Raw genomic sequence first — 19,357 nt, forward strand, 5'->3', positions numbered from 1 at the left:
AATTGAAAGATTTTTATTGTCATGATACTGACAATCAAATTTAATGATATATTGTATTTTACTATTGCTTACGGAATTAATTTATTTTTCAACACTTGTTACCAATTTTACATAATTAAGAAAATGTCAACCATTATTTACTGTGAACTAGTAATACATCATCTATATATATAAAATTGATTTTCTGTGTGTGTGTGTGTGTGTGTGTGTGTTCTCTATACAAATCTACAATTTTAGATCGATCGTCGCCAAATTTTGCATATATACCAAATGGGACCCGACTTGAACGATAGGCTACTTTAAAATTTCGTCAGACCAGGGCAAATGCCCCGAATGGGCAAAAAACCGTAGGGCAACAATGGTTTTTGGGCCTCAACAATCACTTTCCGAACGTTTACTTTGGTTACCGTGGTTCCCTAGCAATGCGTTTAAGACGTGTATATGCCTTTACAATGGTTTGTCGTTTCTTTAATGCTGTACGTATATGTATAATATTTATGCCTTTATAATGGTTTGCCACTTTATTCAATCCTCCCAGTAATGAGAGCTTTTTGAATAGACACCATCATCAGCATCACTTTGAGGGTAAGGCAAAGGATGATGCCCCATAGAAATCAGTGTTAAAATTGCCGATTTTACTGTAGAAATGCTGAAATTTTGTGGAGTTTTCTGTCACATACATAATTTTAAAAATTGTATTGAATTCTAGATTTCTGAAATATTGAGTTCGATTAGAGATATACGAAGCCCAGGAGATCAAATATGAAGTAATTAGCCGGACCTACTTTTGAGTTGGACATTCATGCAATAACATTGATTTCAACTTTTTATTTATATCTTCTCAAGCAAAAATTAATGTCTCCGTATTGTCTTTTGATATTCAACTGCATAAATTCATAGTTTAGGATGTTTTAAAATTAATTATGGGCCCGTAAAGTACATCGAAGAAATTCCACAGCTTCAATTAAGCATTTTTGAAAGCTGAAACAGGCAGATGGAGAACTTAAAGTTCGGGGGGGGGGGGGATCGAAATACCTAGCACCCCTTAAAAAAGAAAAAAATATATATTCGTTTCTATGTTCCTTTAAATCTAGATTTGTTTATTTCATGAAGTCGCGCAGGAAGTCGCCATATTGGTTAACTTAGACACGGTTTGCATGTCCCTCAAAGAAAGAGGCCGATATCACGTGATCCAAAAAAGCCTCATTGAAGAAAACCCGGGCAACGCCGGGTATTATAGCTAGTATATATATATAAAATTTACAACTCATTGCCTTATTTTTTCCTCTCTAGATGTTCTTTACCTCTTTCATTAGCTCAATACGTTTCTTGTTAGGTACATCCTCCAGTTTGTGAACTTGTATAATTGCAGTAGGATTCTATTTTCAGTTTCATGGTTTACTTATCCCAGAAATTCATCCTGATATAAGCCTTTTCACAGGAGGATACACCACACAATAAAATGTAATCAGTTAATTTTTAATTTATGTAACCTACTTTATTGTGCTTAGAATTACAGATATTTGGCCGAATACTGAATATTCGTCCTATCTCATCATTACAAAACAAAAACCAAACAAGAAGCAGAATTCATGAGAAATATTCAATACATATTAACACAAATAAAACGTGCTAAAGTACTAAAAAATCCCACATTCCTCAAACACCATTTGGAGACGGAAATATTTCAGAAATTTTGCGTCGTAGTCATAACTCTGGAATTCCTCCCATTAACAGCAGCGAGTAAAAAATAGATTGCTTTCTTTTTTTTTCAAATGCTGCCTTTACATCGGAACTACTTGCCTTATCTTTTTATATTATCACCCCAAAGCTTGAGCATACTTTATGGTTGATGATAATGTTATTGGAATAAAAAAAAAAAAGAGCCAATACACTGACAATCATTTCGGGAAAGATGGGGGGGGGGGGACAAATAGAGAGCCTGAGTAAAACTGAAATCCAATTTCAATGGTGAAAATTGACAAAGCTTTTGTATAAGAGAGCGCGCGCGTGTGCTTTAGCGCTTATGTGTAGAGAGGGAGGAAGGTCAAAAAGAATATAAAAAAAACTTTTTTTTTTCAGATAACTACTAACGCCAACCCTCATCATTCAAGCACTGCTCAACAACAAAAGAGGGAGGAGGCCATCAGAAGGGATAGAGGGATTCTTTCGTATTTCACACAATTACTTGGACACTGCTACTTTTTTTTAATACCGGAGGCCCATTTTACCAGTGGAATTCCAAACATTCCGACCATATCAAGGAAACAGTTATTTTCCGGATATTATGCTGAGGTGAGCTCGGAAAGAAAAGTCATCACGTCTCCGCCGGGACTCGAACCCAGGCCCTCTTGCATACCGGGCAAGACCGGTATCTTGCCCGGTATGCAAGAGGGCCTGGGTTCGAGTCCCGGCGGAGACGTGATGACTTTTCTTTCCGAGCTCACCTCAGCATAATATCCGGAAAATAACTGTTTCCTTGATATCTCTGGCTGAGAAAAAAGCCATCTATATCTCTCTAAAAACCGTCCCACCCGGGGGCCATTTCCTGAAGTTAAGAGAGGCTACTAATGCCTCTACTTCAGCGCCTCACGACACAGTGCGTGAAATTTGGAAGGCAGATTCATGTGTCTCCAGTGGTGTAGATGGTAGCATGCTTGCCCGGTATGCAAGAGGGCCTGGGTTCGAGTCCCGGCGGAGACGTGATGACTTTTCTTTCCGAGCTCACCTCAGCATAATATCCGGAAAATAACTGTTTCCTTGATATCTCTGGCTGAGAAAAAAGCCATCTATATCTCTCTAAAAATTCCGACCATAGTTCGCGAAATTCACAGCCCGGTTCCAAAAGAAAAGAATGGGTTTTTAGAGCACCCGGGAAGCTGTAGAAATCACGGGTTCGTACACACTGAATATGAATAATCACTTTTTTCCACCCCCCCCCCCTTTCCGAGAATGCAATTACCGTAATAAAAAGCCGCGAACTTATATAGCTTTAAAATATAGCTTTTTTTGTATTTGTAAAAGTTAATTTTTAGCTCTTGTGCGGCAAAATCAAAGCCACCTATCATCCAATCAATTTTTTTAAGACGTTCTGACTTCAAGGGATCCTAATGAATTTTCATCAGCATTTCTTATTGATCCTGTTAAAAAAATTAAATTTTTCACTCCAGAATAATGACAGTCGAGAATCAATTAAGGCAAGTGTACCAGTAGTAGGCCACTTGTTTAAAAAGCTGGAAAAAAAAACCCCAACCAGATTTCAAGATCAGATTAATTATACGAAAAAATAAAGTAAATTAAACGTTCAAAATTTAGTGTTATACTCAAAAGTGTTTTTTTTTTTTAAATTCTTGAATGAAAATTATGCACGGCTTTTTCGAAGACAGTGTTTCTACGAAACTTTTTTCTTAATGTCTTTCTCAATACGTTTGGACGGATTTTCCCCCGTCAATTACAGTAATCGTTTTCCTTTGTGCCAGGAATCGTTACTATATATTTCACGACCACGCATGTATAGTGGTACATAAAAAAAATTATTTTCCCACCCATATTTTTCGAAAAGCAGAGGGGATAAAATGTGGGAGTTTTACTCGCGCAAATTTTGATTTATTACCAAAATATCTGCAAAGTCATCTGCTGCCATCATTGAAAATAAACTATATATCAACTAAAAGTAGAGAAAATTTCGAAAAAAAAGATAATTTTAGAGACATATGGTCAATTTCACTCGCCGAACTGATTATCCCAAGAGATATCTTCCTCCCCGCCCCATTTCCGTAGTTCCAATTATAAATGGTTAAAACTAACATTGCGGTGAGGAAAGACACCTCTTGAAATTGTTGATCTTGTTTTTCTTCAAATAAGAGTGGGTTTTGTTGGAATCTTAATTATTTTCCAATAAACACATTCACGTTAACGATAACGTTGCGATAAGCTTACTGTTAGAGAAGAACGAAAAAAAACTTTCGGCGAGTGCAACACATCGCATTTCTGAACAATAACTCACGAAAAATCTTTAAAAAAACACACATACACAGTAACTGATTGTGAAATTCACCCTTGTATTACGACTATAATGGAATTTCCCACAAATTAGCATCCTTCATAATTTGGTTTGGTTTTTGTAGCGCTGAAAAATCTGCAGATCTAAAGAGTAATTATAATTTCATACATGTATACTTGTATGTATTCAAGGTCATTCTGACCAGAGAAAATACCGACAGATTAAAAGGTTGATCACTAACAAAGAGCCATACTCTCGACGGGGGTAACCGACACAATGACTGGAAAGGAATTCGGTGGCGATTTGCCAAGTAATACGCTACGAGGAAAAAAAAACACCGTAGGAATTTTTTTCCAAGCTTATCATACAAAGAATGAAGAACAAGAAAAGCTGATAAGGAAAGAATGAAAGCGACTGGGGGTGGAAGGGAATAAACCAATACGATATGCGTACGCTTTGGGAATTCTTGAGCAGAAGAAAAGAAAAATGCACATTGCATCATTTAACATGCAAGGTTACATTACTACGGCATAAAAGAATTATATGCAAAAAAAAACTTAGCTACGCAGCAAAGCTCACTATCATGAGCAAGAGGTCTATTTAACTAACGTTTTTCGCAGATCAAAACACGCGTATCAGCATCTCCCAATCTCTTTAATACGCTGAGTTCACGAGTTGGAGATTCAAGCCTAAATATCACGTAACACAGTTATTAAATCTTTGAACTTTTACGCACAATTCACATTTAATACTTTGAACGGTCTGCAAGTAAAGCTCACCTACAAGCAAGTAATAGGCTATCTGGCCCATACAAACAACTTATGACTTACTAAAACAAGAAATAGGAATCGATTTACGATGTAGCTCTCATATATTTCAAGCAATCATTTTCGAATTTTCATCAGAGATGCCTTTTTAAGATAACTTATGCAAGAGGAAAAACACGAATACATTAGAACACGAGTTGAAATTGACACCCATCCCGTTTTTTTTAATTGCGTTCATTCACTGATTCAAAATCCCTCGAATTTCTTCAAACTGTTTCGGCCTTACAGCCCAATTTTTAACGATGGAAATTTTTGAAAGTATTACGCAGCAAAAATATATATATATATATATATATATATATATATATCATCATGTTATTTTAAATTGCTGCTCCGATTTTCCTCGAGAGTTCAACTAGAGGTAATTTTTTTTAACATAGCAACGAAATCATCAAGCAAACAATTTAAATGCTTTCGTCTCTAATTATTGACGTATGAGGATTTAAGAGTTCACTGGAATTTGAAATAGTCAGCTGGAATGAGCTAATCTGAAGAGCAGGGGAGGGGGGGGGGGAAGAGAAGGAATGAAAACATTCTTGGAATGCCTGGAATGTCTGGGAAGGCTAAACTTAGCTTCTGAAGGAGACCTCTCTCTCTCACTGAGCTGAGAGAGAGGTTCTCTCCATGCCAGAAATGATTAAGAAGGAAGGCAGGAAAAGAAGAAAAAAACAGACATCGCAAATTTTTTTCAATTTGAATCAATACACGTCATAAAACGATTTCAAGAACAAAGAGATAGAATTCAGACCTCCAAAATCAAATACCCAAAAATTAGTCATCTTATAATCTGAATACATCACAAGTAGCCTACACTACAGATCTGTGATAGCTAACCACCATATAGAAAAAAAAGCAAACAATATTCTTACTGAGATATAGATGGCTTTTTTCTCAGCCAGAGATATCAAGGAAACAGTTATTTTCCGGATATTATGCTGAGGTGAGCTCGGAAAGAAAAGTCATCACGTCTCCGCCGGGACTCGAACCCAGGCCCTCTTGCATACCGGGCAAGCATGCTACCATCTACACCACTGGAGACACATGAATCTGCCTTCCAAATTTCACGCACTGTGTCGTGAGGCGCTGAAGTAGAGGCATTAGTAGCCTCTCTTAACTTCAGCGCCTCACGACACAGTGCGTGAAATTTGGAAGGCAGATTCATGTGTCTCCAGTGGTGTAGATGGTAGCATGCTTGCCCGGTATGCAAGAGGGCCTGGGTTCGAGTCCCGGCGGAGACGTGATGACTTTTCTTTCCGAGCTCACCTCAGCATAATATCCGGAAAATAACTGTTTCCTTGATATCTCTGGCTGAGAAAAAAGCCATCTATATCTCTCTAAACCGTCCCACCCGGGGGCCATTTCCTGAAGTTAAGAGAGGCTACTAATGCCTCTACTTCAGCGCCTCACGACACAGTGCGTGAAATTTGGAAGGCAGATTCATGTGTCTCCAGTGGTGTAGATGGTAGCATGCTTGCCCGGTATGCAAGAGGGCCTGGGTTCGAGTCCCGGCGGAGACGTGATGACTTTTCTTTCCGAGCTCACCTCAGCATAATATCCGGAAAATAACTGTTTCCTTAATATTCTTACTACTATAACTAAGTAACGAATCATCTTTTCACGCGGACATGAAGTCTAGAATAAAAGGGGAATATATTTCATCAAGAGCAAATCACATTTAAAAACTTTATACATAGCAACTGCAACTAGAAATTTGTATATTCACTGCCGGAAAATAAAGGTTGATATAAAGAACATTCCCTTATGTAATATCATAATACCAGAATGTTCCAATTAAATAATATGCTAGGCAAACTGAAAAATTGAATTAAATTTCTGGTTTTAAAAATATACAGATAAAAACACAGAACCAAATTCTCTCGTCAAAGAAGATTTTTTTCTCATAATTGAAGGTAAAGTGAAAAAATATGCAAATTAATAATATCATAACACAAAATAAAAAAAAAATTTTACTAGCAAAATGAATGGATAACTCTTACACCCCAAATATTTTGAAATGTATTTTTTTAAGCTTTCTGTTCGAAAAACCAGACTATTTCATTTTCTTTGTGATTGCATATCAACCTAAAGATGAGATATATTATTCCCATATTCCTCCTCTATGATATCAAGCGATTCATATAATAATGTGATTGGCATTAATCAAGGGTTGACAGACTTGTCAGGCTTCAGATCAGCATGACAATTACAAAACTGGAGTTGGTGCCCGATATTTTCTATGTGTAATTTCTCAGCTGAAGTTTATGAAAAGCAGAAAATTTACAGAATTTTTGTTAACATGTCTGCAACATAGAGAGAAGCTCCAGAAAAGTAGAAAAACCAATAGGCTATCTTAGACAATGTTTTGCAAAAAAAATATACATATTTGGCTCCAAAGAAATTTGGAGGGTGCCTAAATTTTTATTTATATCTCAGTCGTGCTGGGGATAGACGAAGTTCCAGATGCAGAATTCCCCTCCAATAGCAATTAAACTATATAACTACCCGAAATTTTAATACTCGAAACAGTGGAATTTCATCCAGCATATAATGTAATATTGTCTTATTAATGATAATCACATGACAGATTAAGCTTGTTGGTATTTTCCTCGGGCAAAGCAAGTAAATTCCATTTCATTAATACTTGGCTCCTACTGGACTGGAGCCTGAATTTTCTAATTCAATCAATTCAGTCCTGCATAGGATAAGGCAGTAGTTTTCAAACAGTGAAGTGACAACTGTACCTCCAAAAAAACTACTTGGTCATAACCTTATGCATGTAAACTACAAAGTTTGGAGGAGATGCTAAAACAAACAGCAAAACTCTGCTACAGAATGTTAGAAATTTAAGTGAAAACACAAAAACTTCATCTGCATGGTTTGATCCAGCTAGAAACTGAACAAGGAAAAATTAAATACCAATTCTCACACAATCTTTTTAACCTCCGTGCTGCACATTACATACATCACACTTTTATCGAACAACACAGCTGACACATTGTCTGTACATTCCTAATTCAGCTAAACGTGGCATTTAGTAACATATATAAGTTAAATGATATGGAGGTGAAAGAGTAGATAGGCCTATACTTCTCACAATTCTACATAAATTTCATCAGCACGAATCACAAGCGATTTGAAAATTTTGATACCAGAAACTGATAAGTAATTTTACTACCAAATCAAAATAACCAAATACAATTTGACCAATAAAATACTTTGTATAGCAACAGCTAGTTCATATTGAGGAATGAATGCATCTTCTTTTCGTGTTATAAGAATAATCAGTTAGCACAAGCATCCCATATTTACCAAAATCAACTCAAACAAAACAAAAGAATAATTATTTTCCACCCAACTAATGGGCATGAAATTCTAAACAATCAATCTAACATTACTCACCAAACTGGAAGAAAACAACCATCATATACACAATTAAAAATTTACATTTCTTAAAGAACAAGGCTCTTACCTCATTATGTCCAATGGCAGCTAAATGCTGCAAAGCTTGCTGTATATTTAAATTTTTGGATAATCCATTAGGACCTTGGGGATGGACGTTCACCCAGTTGCCAACATTTTGGCTTACACCACTACTGGATTCACCACTGGTGCTACTGCTAGCACTGCTGAAATCATAAATGCCTTCACCATGTGCATCGGAAGTTGCATATGGTTTGAGGCTATTCCGTATTTCTTCTAGAGCTTTTTCTCGATATCCATCTCGGGAGGACTTTACCGCGGAAGACGAAACACCCCCACTATTGTTTGCTGCAGTCGTAACACCAACACCACTGACACCGATCGGTTGTGAACTTGGGAAACCATTGCACTCCGCTTTGCGGTGGAGAGATTCAGCACGTTTCACAGATGCACTTGTCGCCGATACGACTGACACACCTAATTCTGTGGTCACACGCGCACACGAGACTGGAGCACCGACATCTCTGCGATGATTATGGCCGCCAATGTCACGTATCATTTGATGGGGGACGACGTTTTGAATATGGGCTCCGTTGTGGTGAGCAGCAACATTCTGGTTGAGGAATTTCGTCTTCGTATCCTCCTCGTGATGTATCATAGGTCAACAACCCAGTCTCAACGGAACTGCACACTTTTTAGCCTGTGCAGTATGAGTAAACAAAGCAACATTCAAAGTTGCCCACCAAGTTGTCATTCGACACAATGCTTTGCTTCAAGAAATATGAAAATAAAATCATTGCTGAATTAGGCACTTTTTTAAATTTCACATCTCTAAACATATAGGGGAAAGACATGTCTCTTTCCTTTACAAAATATTTATCAACTATAATGATTTTTTCTGCACATTTTTTCCGCTCACAGTTGAAGCCAAAATCACAGGCACAAAATGAAATATCACAAAATATTTTCCACAAAGATGAACCTCAACTGGTCAGAACACCTGCAATAAAGAAGAAAAGGTTATTCCAGACCAAATTAAAAAAAAACTAATGCATGAATCTGAACAAAAAAAACGTGATCAAAGAAAACTATAGTTGTATAAAAGTAAATTAAACTAAAAATTTCATAAATGCTCTCAATTTCGACAAAGAATTTTTAAAAACCTTAAAACGTAACCTAAAATGTCTAAACACGAATTATTGTAAAAGACAACACGCAGCAACGAAACTTCTTTTAGGTTATCAATGGTAAATTTTCATTAAGACATCACAAAGAGCATGACAAATCTCAGGTGATCGTGACAACTTGAAAAATTGGTTATTGGTCAAGTTTTGTATGTCTGAGGGCACAAAGAATTCTCAGAATGCATGTTGACGAATACCGACCTCAGAAATGGGGTCACCAAGTCCCAGAAAAATCAAAATAAAGATTACTATGGAAAGATTTTCAAAGGCTGGCGCCTAAATTATTTGTCGAGCTCTGATGCGATGCATTGATTTTTAAGTGGTGTCCACAGAGGTAAGCATAAAAATAAAATATTTCATAACTTACTATATACATTAAAAACTTCAAAATTCTATGAGGTGTTTCACAGAATTTTTTCAATAAGTTTAAGTTTACTATGAGGTGAAAAGGACTGAAAATCACTAACGTCATCCAAAAATTTACAATTTCAATAGCTCAGCAAACTCAAAATTAAACTAATGCTTTATTTTGCTTATCTTCATACTCATTTCAGAAATCAATTATGGGGGATGCATTGACTGTCAGATTCATAGAAGTACAATGTATATTTGACTTCAAAAACAAGAAATGTGATATAAACGAAAACTTTCCCTTTAAAAATAGAGAGAGCCCTGGCAGCCTTCGCATATCATGTACATCAGGGCTCAACAAATCCCAGGCGCCAGGTCACCATGGCGACTAGAAAATCTGCATTGGCGCCCACAGAATTTTCTTACATGTGATTGCTGAATTAGAGTCTAAGGACGATATGAAATTTTCTGATTTCATTACTGCAATTTTTAACATGGAAAGGGGGATACATAGGTGTCAATTCACAGACTAGTTTATCACGTGATGAAATCTTCCGCATCAAAGAAAACATGTCACAAATAAAAGGGAGAACTCTGGGATTTTTCTTAGAAGTCAAAGAGGGTGACCATATATAAATCCTTTTTCCCAGGATGCATTTTTTGCTGTCCTGATTTTTTTAGCAATAACTGGCCACTCTGCTTGCTTTTAGCATCATACCGAGTGACAATTACAAATTTTTTGTACTTGAAATCCTGATTCCCCATATTTTTCCTGAGAAAATGTGGTCAGCCTGGAATTGCAAGGACTGAAAGAGCATTTCCTTTAGGGATTTTCCATTCAAACAAAGCACAATTTGAGTACTTTTAGGGATTTGTCTATGAAGATACGAAAAATCGGAAGAATATTATTTCTAACTGAAAGATTTCAATAAGGCTGAAGAATTGGAAGCATTAGCACCAATGGGTATATCAACTCGCAGAATAATTTAAGAAAACGTAATTCAGAGCAGTTTTTCTTAAGTAAAAGCTGAAGCAGAGATTTTAGTCCGTTAAGACCCCGGGTACAAGAGACAACATTGATCCCCTTGAATTAGAAAAAAGTGTAAAGTTGAGTTTTTGGGGCCCTTCAGAAGTCGAGAGCCCAGTGTGCCTGCCGTTAAATCCACATCTGAGTAAAAGCCATGCATGGCTCCTAATAAACCTGGCTAGCACCTAAATTTTTTTTGATTTGCAAGTCTTGATGTACATATAGGTTAATTTTCAGCTAATTATCGTAATTGCCTTAAAAGAAAAATTTGCATTCAAGATGATTCACCGATGATACACGATTAAGCGGTAACATTCAAAACCTATTCTTGAATTTTCATATAAAAATGTACGTCTTCTTTATTATTTTCTTTTAATATCTATAAACAAAAGTTACACTGGCAGATAGAAAATTTCGGGAGCAAATATAGGTTCTTATTATTTATGGACCTTAAATTATATGCACTTCTGCATTTCACAGAACAGCTACTTGTTAACCAGCAATTTTCACCTTAGTGTTATTAAAGCAAAATACCCAGTGCTCACTGCTGGTTAGGCTGAAGTTGGTTTTCTGTGGCTCCTGACTTCCAATGGGTGCAAATGTGAGCCCATCTCCCCGTTAAAAAGTCTCACCACAGAGAGCAACAGGCATACAATGACACAAATATCAATCATTATGCTTTACTCATAGTCCAAAAGACAGATGGCAGCACTGCATATAACCAGCATTATGCAGAAGCAAACTTCACATTCGGTTCATAGCACACACACACATGAACACTTTTATTAAACATACATCACTTCTAATAACATGTACCTATAGGATTCGTGCTGCCATTCGCCATTGAGTGATAAAATATCTCATTTGAGGAATAAATAAAAGATTGAATTAACCAAATCGTGTTCACCCATTTGGTTCTTGATGGCCGAATCAGCCATTTGACGTGTGCACAAAAATCTGGAAGTGGAATTTTCATAGGCCAATAGTGAACAATATTCAGCGACTTTTTGTGGAGTTCAAGAGGGGAGGGTTGACAGGGGAGACCAACTTTGTCTGGAACCACGACTAATTGGCCACACTCCTCTAGAACCTACATGCTGAAAACAGCCCATTATTTGAACCTTTTTTACTACCCCAAAAATTTTTTCTCTCAGTATTATGAATCTCATTAAAAAACCATCGCGGAACGGAATAGATGTAAAAAATATAAATACCAGTATTTTTGTTAATGATCCCAGCAGGCAACAATTCAATTTTGAAAATGCTATTGTGAATTGTGGCCAGCAAAAAAATCGTGGCAGATTCTCGAGAATTAAAATATTTTTTATACTGCAATTTACATTTATGAAAAAAATTTTATTTGTACATGATTTGCGTTTTGATTTCTTTTTCTATCTTAAACTTGAAATACGTTGTTTTGGAATCTTTGACACATCAATTTGGCTAAGGTATCTCTCATTTGGCTACAACTTTTTTTCCTGTTCCCAGCAGGAAGACTTTTTCAAATAGGACATGGCTCGCATTCATGCTTCAAAGTTGAAAAACCGTACAAAACCAACTTCAGCTGGTACACAACTACTACTAAATCGTTCACATACCTCATAAACATTCTTCTGGGAAATTTCTAATTATTGATGCATTAGGAGAGAGTCGTGTGTGCATGTATACATGTGATCTTGCTGTATTCATAATGGCGAAGTTATGCATATTTTAAATAATAGAGCACATTTAAAATTAAGACATTATAACTAGGTTGCAAGCGCACATACACCTCTATAGAATTTATAATAAAACTGCCGCATGTCAAAAAAAGTGGTGTATCTCAAAGATGTTTGTTTTGGGAATAATGTTTTTCAAAATTGGATACAATACAGAAAACTACAAATAGAAGAGTGTTCTGGTACAGTAAATTTAAAAAAAAATTTATTACACAGCAATAAATGTTGGTTTTTACAGCATTATAAACACTAGAATGAAGAATCGTTATTCCTAGTCAGTTCAAGAAGTCAATGTTGTAAGCTCTGAATTTGATTTGTGATTTGAAGTGGAATGAACTACTAGGGCCCCAACTAGATGCAGGGGCAAGCAAGCTGGCATTTTGATACCCCCCTTGTAATGTTGAAGAAGAGTGTACCAGATGCTCCTCCCTCTGGTCCGGCACACCATACCTGCCTGCTCTTCCTTAGTTGCTGCCCTGTGAACTACAAATCGTGGTTAAAAAAGAATTTTACAAATGATTTCATATTACTGAAGATATGGATGCCTATAACCTTCTGACTTACAATAAAAAATTGTTTCAAGTCCATGATTCAATGCAAAATTTACAAAGAAACGTATCTCTCAGTGGCATCACTTTAAAGCTATTACAGATCCTCAGTATCCATCATAGAAGAGAGAACCTTGATTCTCAACAAGTAAAACACACTACTACTACTTAACCATACAAAAAATATGTGAACTGAGTGTAAGTTTGATCCCTAATATATTTATGTTGTCAGAGTTGTTCTTGTTTCGTGTTATTCCTTGTACTACTACTAAACCATACATGAACCTCGTCAATATTTCTTTGTGGAACTTCTAATGAACTGGTACATATGTGGATGTGCGTGTGAGTGTTGTGAACCTAACGTGAAATTTGTTACTGTCTAATGCTTGAAGATTTTACCATTGCAGGCCTGTTGTTCTCTGTGGAGAAACTGTCTAACAGGCAGATAGGCTTGCATTGGCGCCTTGAAGTTGGGAGCCACAGAAAACCAACTTCAGCCAACCGCCGTGACAACAGTGTGGTTCGAACCTTGTTCCTTGCCAGGTGAATTCATCAATGTGGCCACTCGACTACCACAGCAGCTATTGCTCATACTACTACTACTAAACCAGACATGCACCTCGTCCATATTCCTCTGCGGAACTTCTAATGAATTAGTACATGTTGGAATATGCGAGTACATGTAGTAAAACCTGGTGTGAAGTTTATTTCTGTGTAATGCTTGTTATGTGTAGTGCTGCCATCTGACACCAGTTTTTCCAGCTATTACTCATACTGACACCAGTTTTTCCAGCTATTACTCATACTGACACCAGTTTTTCCAGCTATTACTCATACTGACATCTGTCTTCTATAGTACTCTCCAAGACGTCCAACCCTTTAGGAAAGAGTGCAAACCATTCCAAGATAGTGTCTCTGAACGGTCAACAGTCATGTCTGTATCTTCTATATTTTATGGTAAATGCTTGAAATTTCATGCTATGTAAGTATCATGTTGAAGGTCTGCCTGCTCTCTGCTGAGAGATTTTTTCAAATGGGGGACTAGCTTGTGACTTACACCTCCAAGTTGGAAAACCATTGAAAATCAACACTTCAGCCTTCAACTGCTGTACCGTCAACAAGATTTGAACCTGGATCTTTACTATAACACTGCAGCACAATGCCCAGCAAAGCACACTGTAAGATTTATAAATTAAATGCTTAAGTGTCCTTTTCTGAGATTTTGAATACTTGATGAAATCAGTGGTTCTTAGCCAACGGTTCATAGACCTCTTGCAGTCCTCGAAACAAATTCAGGGGGAGAAGGGTCTGTAAGCTCCATTTTAAATAATATATTGAATATTTATCCAAAAAAGTGGTCCATAATCTTAATTTCAATCACGCAAGGAGTTCACCATGCTTGCTCTAAATATTACTCCCAAATTAAACATTTAAATAAAGGACCTCATATATGCAAATGCTGGCTACACACTACTCTGATGTGACATGATTCCCCCATCACACCAGAGGAATGTGTAGCTGCCTCAACACTAGTATCACTGACCAGTAACTACACACAAAATATTAGTTTTGTTTTTATTAGTGAGCAATTTAAAAAAAAATAAGTTAGGAAATACATTATATATATTTTCCCCCCATTAAGATGCAGCAAAATCTCGCTACAACGATACTGGATATAACGATAAATCCATCTATAACGATATTTTTTGCCGTGTTGGAAATGCCTATATTGTGATGCTGAACTGCTGCCACTCGATATAACGATAATCCCTCTGCAACGATATTTTTTTCCTCGGTCCGCAGTTTATCGTTATATCGAAATTTCACGGAGTACGGGAAAAAAAAAACCCCACCGTTTATTGACATGAAATTTTGTTTATGATTTTCCTTAGGACACCGTTTTTGTGTGGACACATTGAAATGCACTACAAACTAAAATTATAACGGAATATTTTAAAAGAAAACTAAATATTTTCCGATTATTTGATTAGAAACACAAAATATAAATAAAAATACTTTTTTTTTTTTAAATGTCATCTTCAGCCGCCAAGACTAGAAATACGACCTTACCTTGAATCTTCATTTGCCTTTCGGTGATATTATAATTATTCCAAATAGATGGCGATCCCATAATACCGACGGAGAAGCTAGCAATATAATTTTGGCGCCCCCTGTTAATTTTATTTCCTCGATTCATCACCACCACAAAGAGGAGGAGGCACTCAACAACACTCAAGCAACTCAACCTTCACTGAACTGCCATTGGGCCCAAATACTACACAGCAGAAATAAAAACAGCATTCTTTCGACCGTTGCCATTCCACGAAACGCACGAAAGAATGTTGATCCTAAAATGCCCCGTCCTTGCACTACGTGTTTATCATTGAAAATAATAGTAATAATTTCAAATTAATTTTTCAACTGTATTTCTACATTCACGTAATAATTATGAAGCAGATTTTATTCTCACTATCATGTAAAATTTCGATGCGATTCGGAAAAAAAAAAATGAATGAAAACTTACTGTTTAACACGCCTCTAGTGGCGATATTGAAAGCTTTTAAATAAGGATGATTGGCGTAGCGAATATCGGCGCTTCTCAAATATTTGCTTTTTACCTATATCCAGTGGTGTATTTGTGGGGAGGTGGTAGCAAAATTTGTGCAGCCGCTCTTCCCCCACATGTGGCAAAACAAATGAGTGCTGATCCAGCACGAAGGCCTCGGTAGTGTTTGCCATAAACGTCATTCAGACTACCTAGCAAGTTTGCCACATTTTGAACCACAGCATCCTATTTCGTTTCTTATTTTGGCGTAGAATCTTTCTGGTGGTTGGTTCACAAACACTGCATGGTGATTGGATGTGAGGCAGAAATCGTCAATTCTGAGCCCGATCATTTCTTTTTCCTCACAACGATGATACTGGCACGATCAGGGAATTTATATTCGGGGGGGGGGGGGGGGAAAGGGGAATTCCGCTGCTCGTGACAGTATCATCGTTGTGCGAAAAAGAAACGATTGGGCTCAGAATTTGGTGATTCCTATGCCCCACATCAAATCACCATGCGCCAACCAGGAAGATTCTACGCCAAAATAAGAAACGAAATAGGATGCTGTGGTTCAAAATGTGGCAAACTTGCTAGGTAGTCTTAATGACTTTACAGATGAACTTGGCAACCCATGCGGAGGCCTTCTATCTCTAGGAGGTGCTGGCTGATCTACCCATTAAAAAGTCTCGCCACAGAAAGCAACAGGCCTACAATGATAATTATTAAATCATCACACCTCAGTCATAGTTAGAAAAATTATGGCAACTATATTAAATCATCATACCTCAGTCATAGTTAGAAAAATTATGGCAACATACTTGTACTACACATAACAAGCATTGCAAAGAAACAAATTTCACGTTATCTTCACCACACATTTCAACATTTACCAATTTGTTAGAAGTTCCGCAGAGGAATATGGACGAGGTGCATGTCTGACTAGTAGTAGTAGTAGTAGGTGGTAAAACCATAAATTTGCCTCTGCCCCCCAGCAAGGAACTAGGTTAATGAATGATGAAAGAATGACTTATAGAGACAATGTCTTAAACCAGTGGTTCTCAACAGGTAATCTGCGGAGCCCTTGGGGCTCCATGCGAACTTCCAGGGGCTCCACGAGCACTCAAGGAAAATAAAAGTAACCCAGAAATTCGAAAAAAAAATGGATTATAAATATTTTTGAGTAATAAAAATAAATCAGTAACTTCGATGAATAAATAAAAAATAGGCCTACGGGGCTCCACCATAGAAATTATGTACCAAAAAGGGCTCCGCAAGTCAAAAAAGGTTGAGAACCGCTATCTCAAACCATGGCCTAATTTCCCGGAAACTGCTAGTAACTCATTGAACACCAGCCTTGAAAGCCCTGAATAAGACCAATAGAGAGCTTGTAAGCATGTGAGTGGATAAAAGCGTGTGCAAGTGAATGACCAAAAAAAAAAAGTGACCTTGAGAGAGCAAGGTATCAGGTAAATGAGTGACTGAGAGAGAGTGTAGGCGCATGAGAGTGATCAAAAGAGTGAACAGGTATGTAAATGACCATATGAGTGACCCAGAGAATGCTAGAGCACTGGAGTGTGGTGACCAAAAAAGTGTACAATAACGTGAGTGCCTAAAGTACTGTATACATATGTGAATTACCAAACGAGTGACCTTAAGAGTGTGTGCACATGGGAAAAACCAAAAGAGTACACAAGCATGTGAGTGACCAAAAGAGTGACTCAGAGATAGAGGCATATTTACAGGGCATAAATAAATAATTGGCATTCTGTAAATCTGCCAATTTCAGAGACACTTAAAGGGTGTGAGCTAAGCAGGCTATGGCCCATGGCAGCAAACCAGAGGAATGAGTACTCGAGAAAATTAGAAGGGCAGCAAAATCAAAATACACGCCTCTGACTTTATGAAAATATAAACTCCACATCAGAGGTGCCTGGGGTACGGAGGGGTAATGAGCCCCCCCCCGCATTATCTAAAAGGTAAAAATATTTTTGTATTAAACAGGGACACCCTTATCAGACGTAAGGGCCGGTGCATCTCAACAAACATTTCAGGCTTCTCTTTATGCTGATTTTATATATTTTGTGGCAGAGAATATCGACATTCATTATTCCGGAATATACAGCATCGCTGAGAAACATCCCTACAAAAAATTTTAAACAATTAAATATAAATTAACATAAAAATAATAATAATAATAATAATTTAAGGATTGTGAAAGCCTTTATTAATTTACTGTGAGACCAGGACCTCACAAAGCATAGGGCCTGGTGTGATCGCACCTGTCGCATACCTAAGGCGGTCTCATTTTAAAAAGATTTATATTGTAAGAAAAGCTTCCACGTGTTGTTCTAATCTAATTTGTTAATTTGCAAACATATGCATTTTTAGAACGTAACTCAAAACCTCTTTAGAAGAGATTTCATATGCCCCCCCCCCCCACTCCTATAAGCCTCTAATCCACACCAGTGTGCCTTCTTCCTTTATAAGTAGGTTTTTCATAGGTAATAAATATACAGAATAACTTGTTTTTGATTACAGGATCATAACTGTAATAATGCATTTGAATTTTACTTCGGGCATTATTGTATCCTTCCAGGTTATTGTTCATACATCAAATTGTATAGGGTGAGCCTTTGGAGGAGGCACACCTGGTATGGGGCATGAAAAATGTGTCCCAGAGAAAGTGAGTTACTATATCCTTCAAAGAGTATTTTAAATTAACAGGGACTGATTAGAGCATATAAAGGTACTTTATTTTGATATTAAAAAAAAAAAAATTGAAATTTTATTAATTTTTGATCATCTTGAGGGGGGGGGGGGACATAGGTTCCCTGTGTTCTTCCCAGCATACGCCTCTGTCAGTAGCAGAAATTTCGTCTGCTACTCAGAACCGTATCACAGATTGCCCCAGAGTAGATTAAACTCAGTCGCTGATTTCAATCTTTGTACAGCTGATTAACTTACCTCAGTGGTCCCTGAAGCTTAGGGCATTGTCTGTGTTGCCCGCATGTAGTTAGGGTCCCACCACTACTGCAGCAGTACAGGATGTCCATCACGGTAGAAGGTTGAAATGCCAACCAAAACAGCAAATAGACCACAGCATAGCAACCCGGAAAGATATGATAGTTTTAAATACTCTGACAATAAATGTGCCTACTCTCTCTCTCACTTTCTTCTTTTATAATTCTACCAAATTTTCACTGAAAATACATATACCGTAAACACTAGTATATAAGCTGACCAACTTCTCCACTCCACACTAGAGAACCACTAAAACTGCAATGTTGGTCAAGATTTTTCCTCTGCAAAAACTGACCTGTACATTAGTCAACCTTCGCCCACCACTTCCCCAATTTTGAAACACATTTTTTGAACAAAAAAAATTGTTTCAGGAGCATATACACTATATGTATAGTATAGCAAATATCAAAGTAATTAGTGATCATACCTAATTTTATTTGTTATCAGCAAAAAAAACTAGGTTTAAGAAAATTTCAAAAATACACATAAAACAAAATACTTTAACAAAAATCAAAAGTCTCAATCAAGATAAAAACTTAGCCTAAATAGCTTACCAATGAATATGAAAACGTAAATATGAATCAAAATGAGCTTCAACAGAAACTTGCCTCTTATATTCACAAATTTTTAATTCATTACAAAATACTTCCCTGCCCCACATTAAATTTTATTTCCATATCTAAGATTTAAAGTAATTTCATGTACTATGA

The 19,357-nt window shown here is 36.9% G+C and overlaps 1 protein-coding gene across 1 annotated transcript in view; it reads right to left on the bottom strand.

The window, feature by feature from the left end:
* LOC149077169 (uncharacterized) overlaps window positions 1-15,339 on the bottom strand; it is a 72,548-nt gene extending 57,209 nt beyond the window's left edge. The window contains exons 1-2 of the mRNA XM_089244902.1: window positions 15,149-15,339; window positions 8,300-9,250 (exon numbers count right to left, since the gene is read on the bottom strand). Coding sequence (XP_089101028.1) covers window positions 8,300-8,908 — 609 coding nt within the window. The 5' untranslated portion in view covers window positions 8,909-9,250; window positions 15,149-15,339. The remainder of the gene's footprint in view (window positions 1-8,299; window positions 9,251-15,148) is intronic.
* Window positions 15,340-19,357: the final 4,018 nt, after the last annotated feature.

The sequence above is a fragment of the Pholcus phalangioides genome, unplaced genomic scaffold (genome assembly GCF_987345545.1).
Source record: "Pholcus phalangioides strain wild (caught in Gottingen) unplaced genomic scaffold, Ppha-v1.0 ptg000015l_1, whole genome shotgun sequence".
In the NCBI taxonomy this organism is placed as follows: domain Eukaryota; kingdom Metazoa; phylum Arthropoda; class Arachnida; order Araneae; family Pholcidae; genus Pholcus; species Pholcus phalangioides.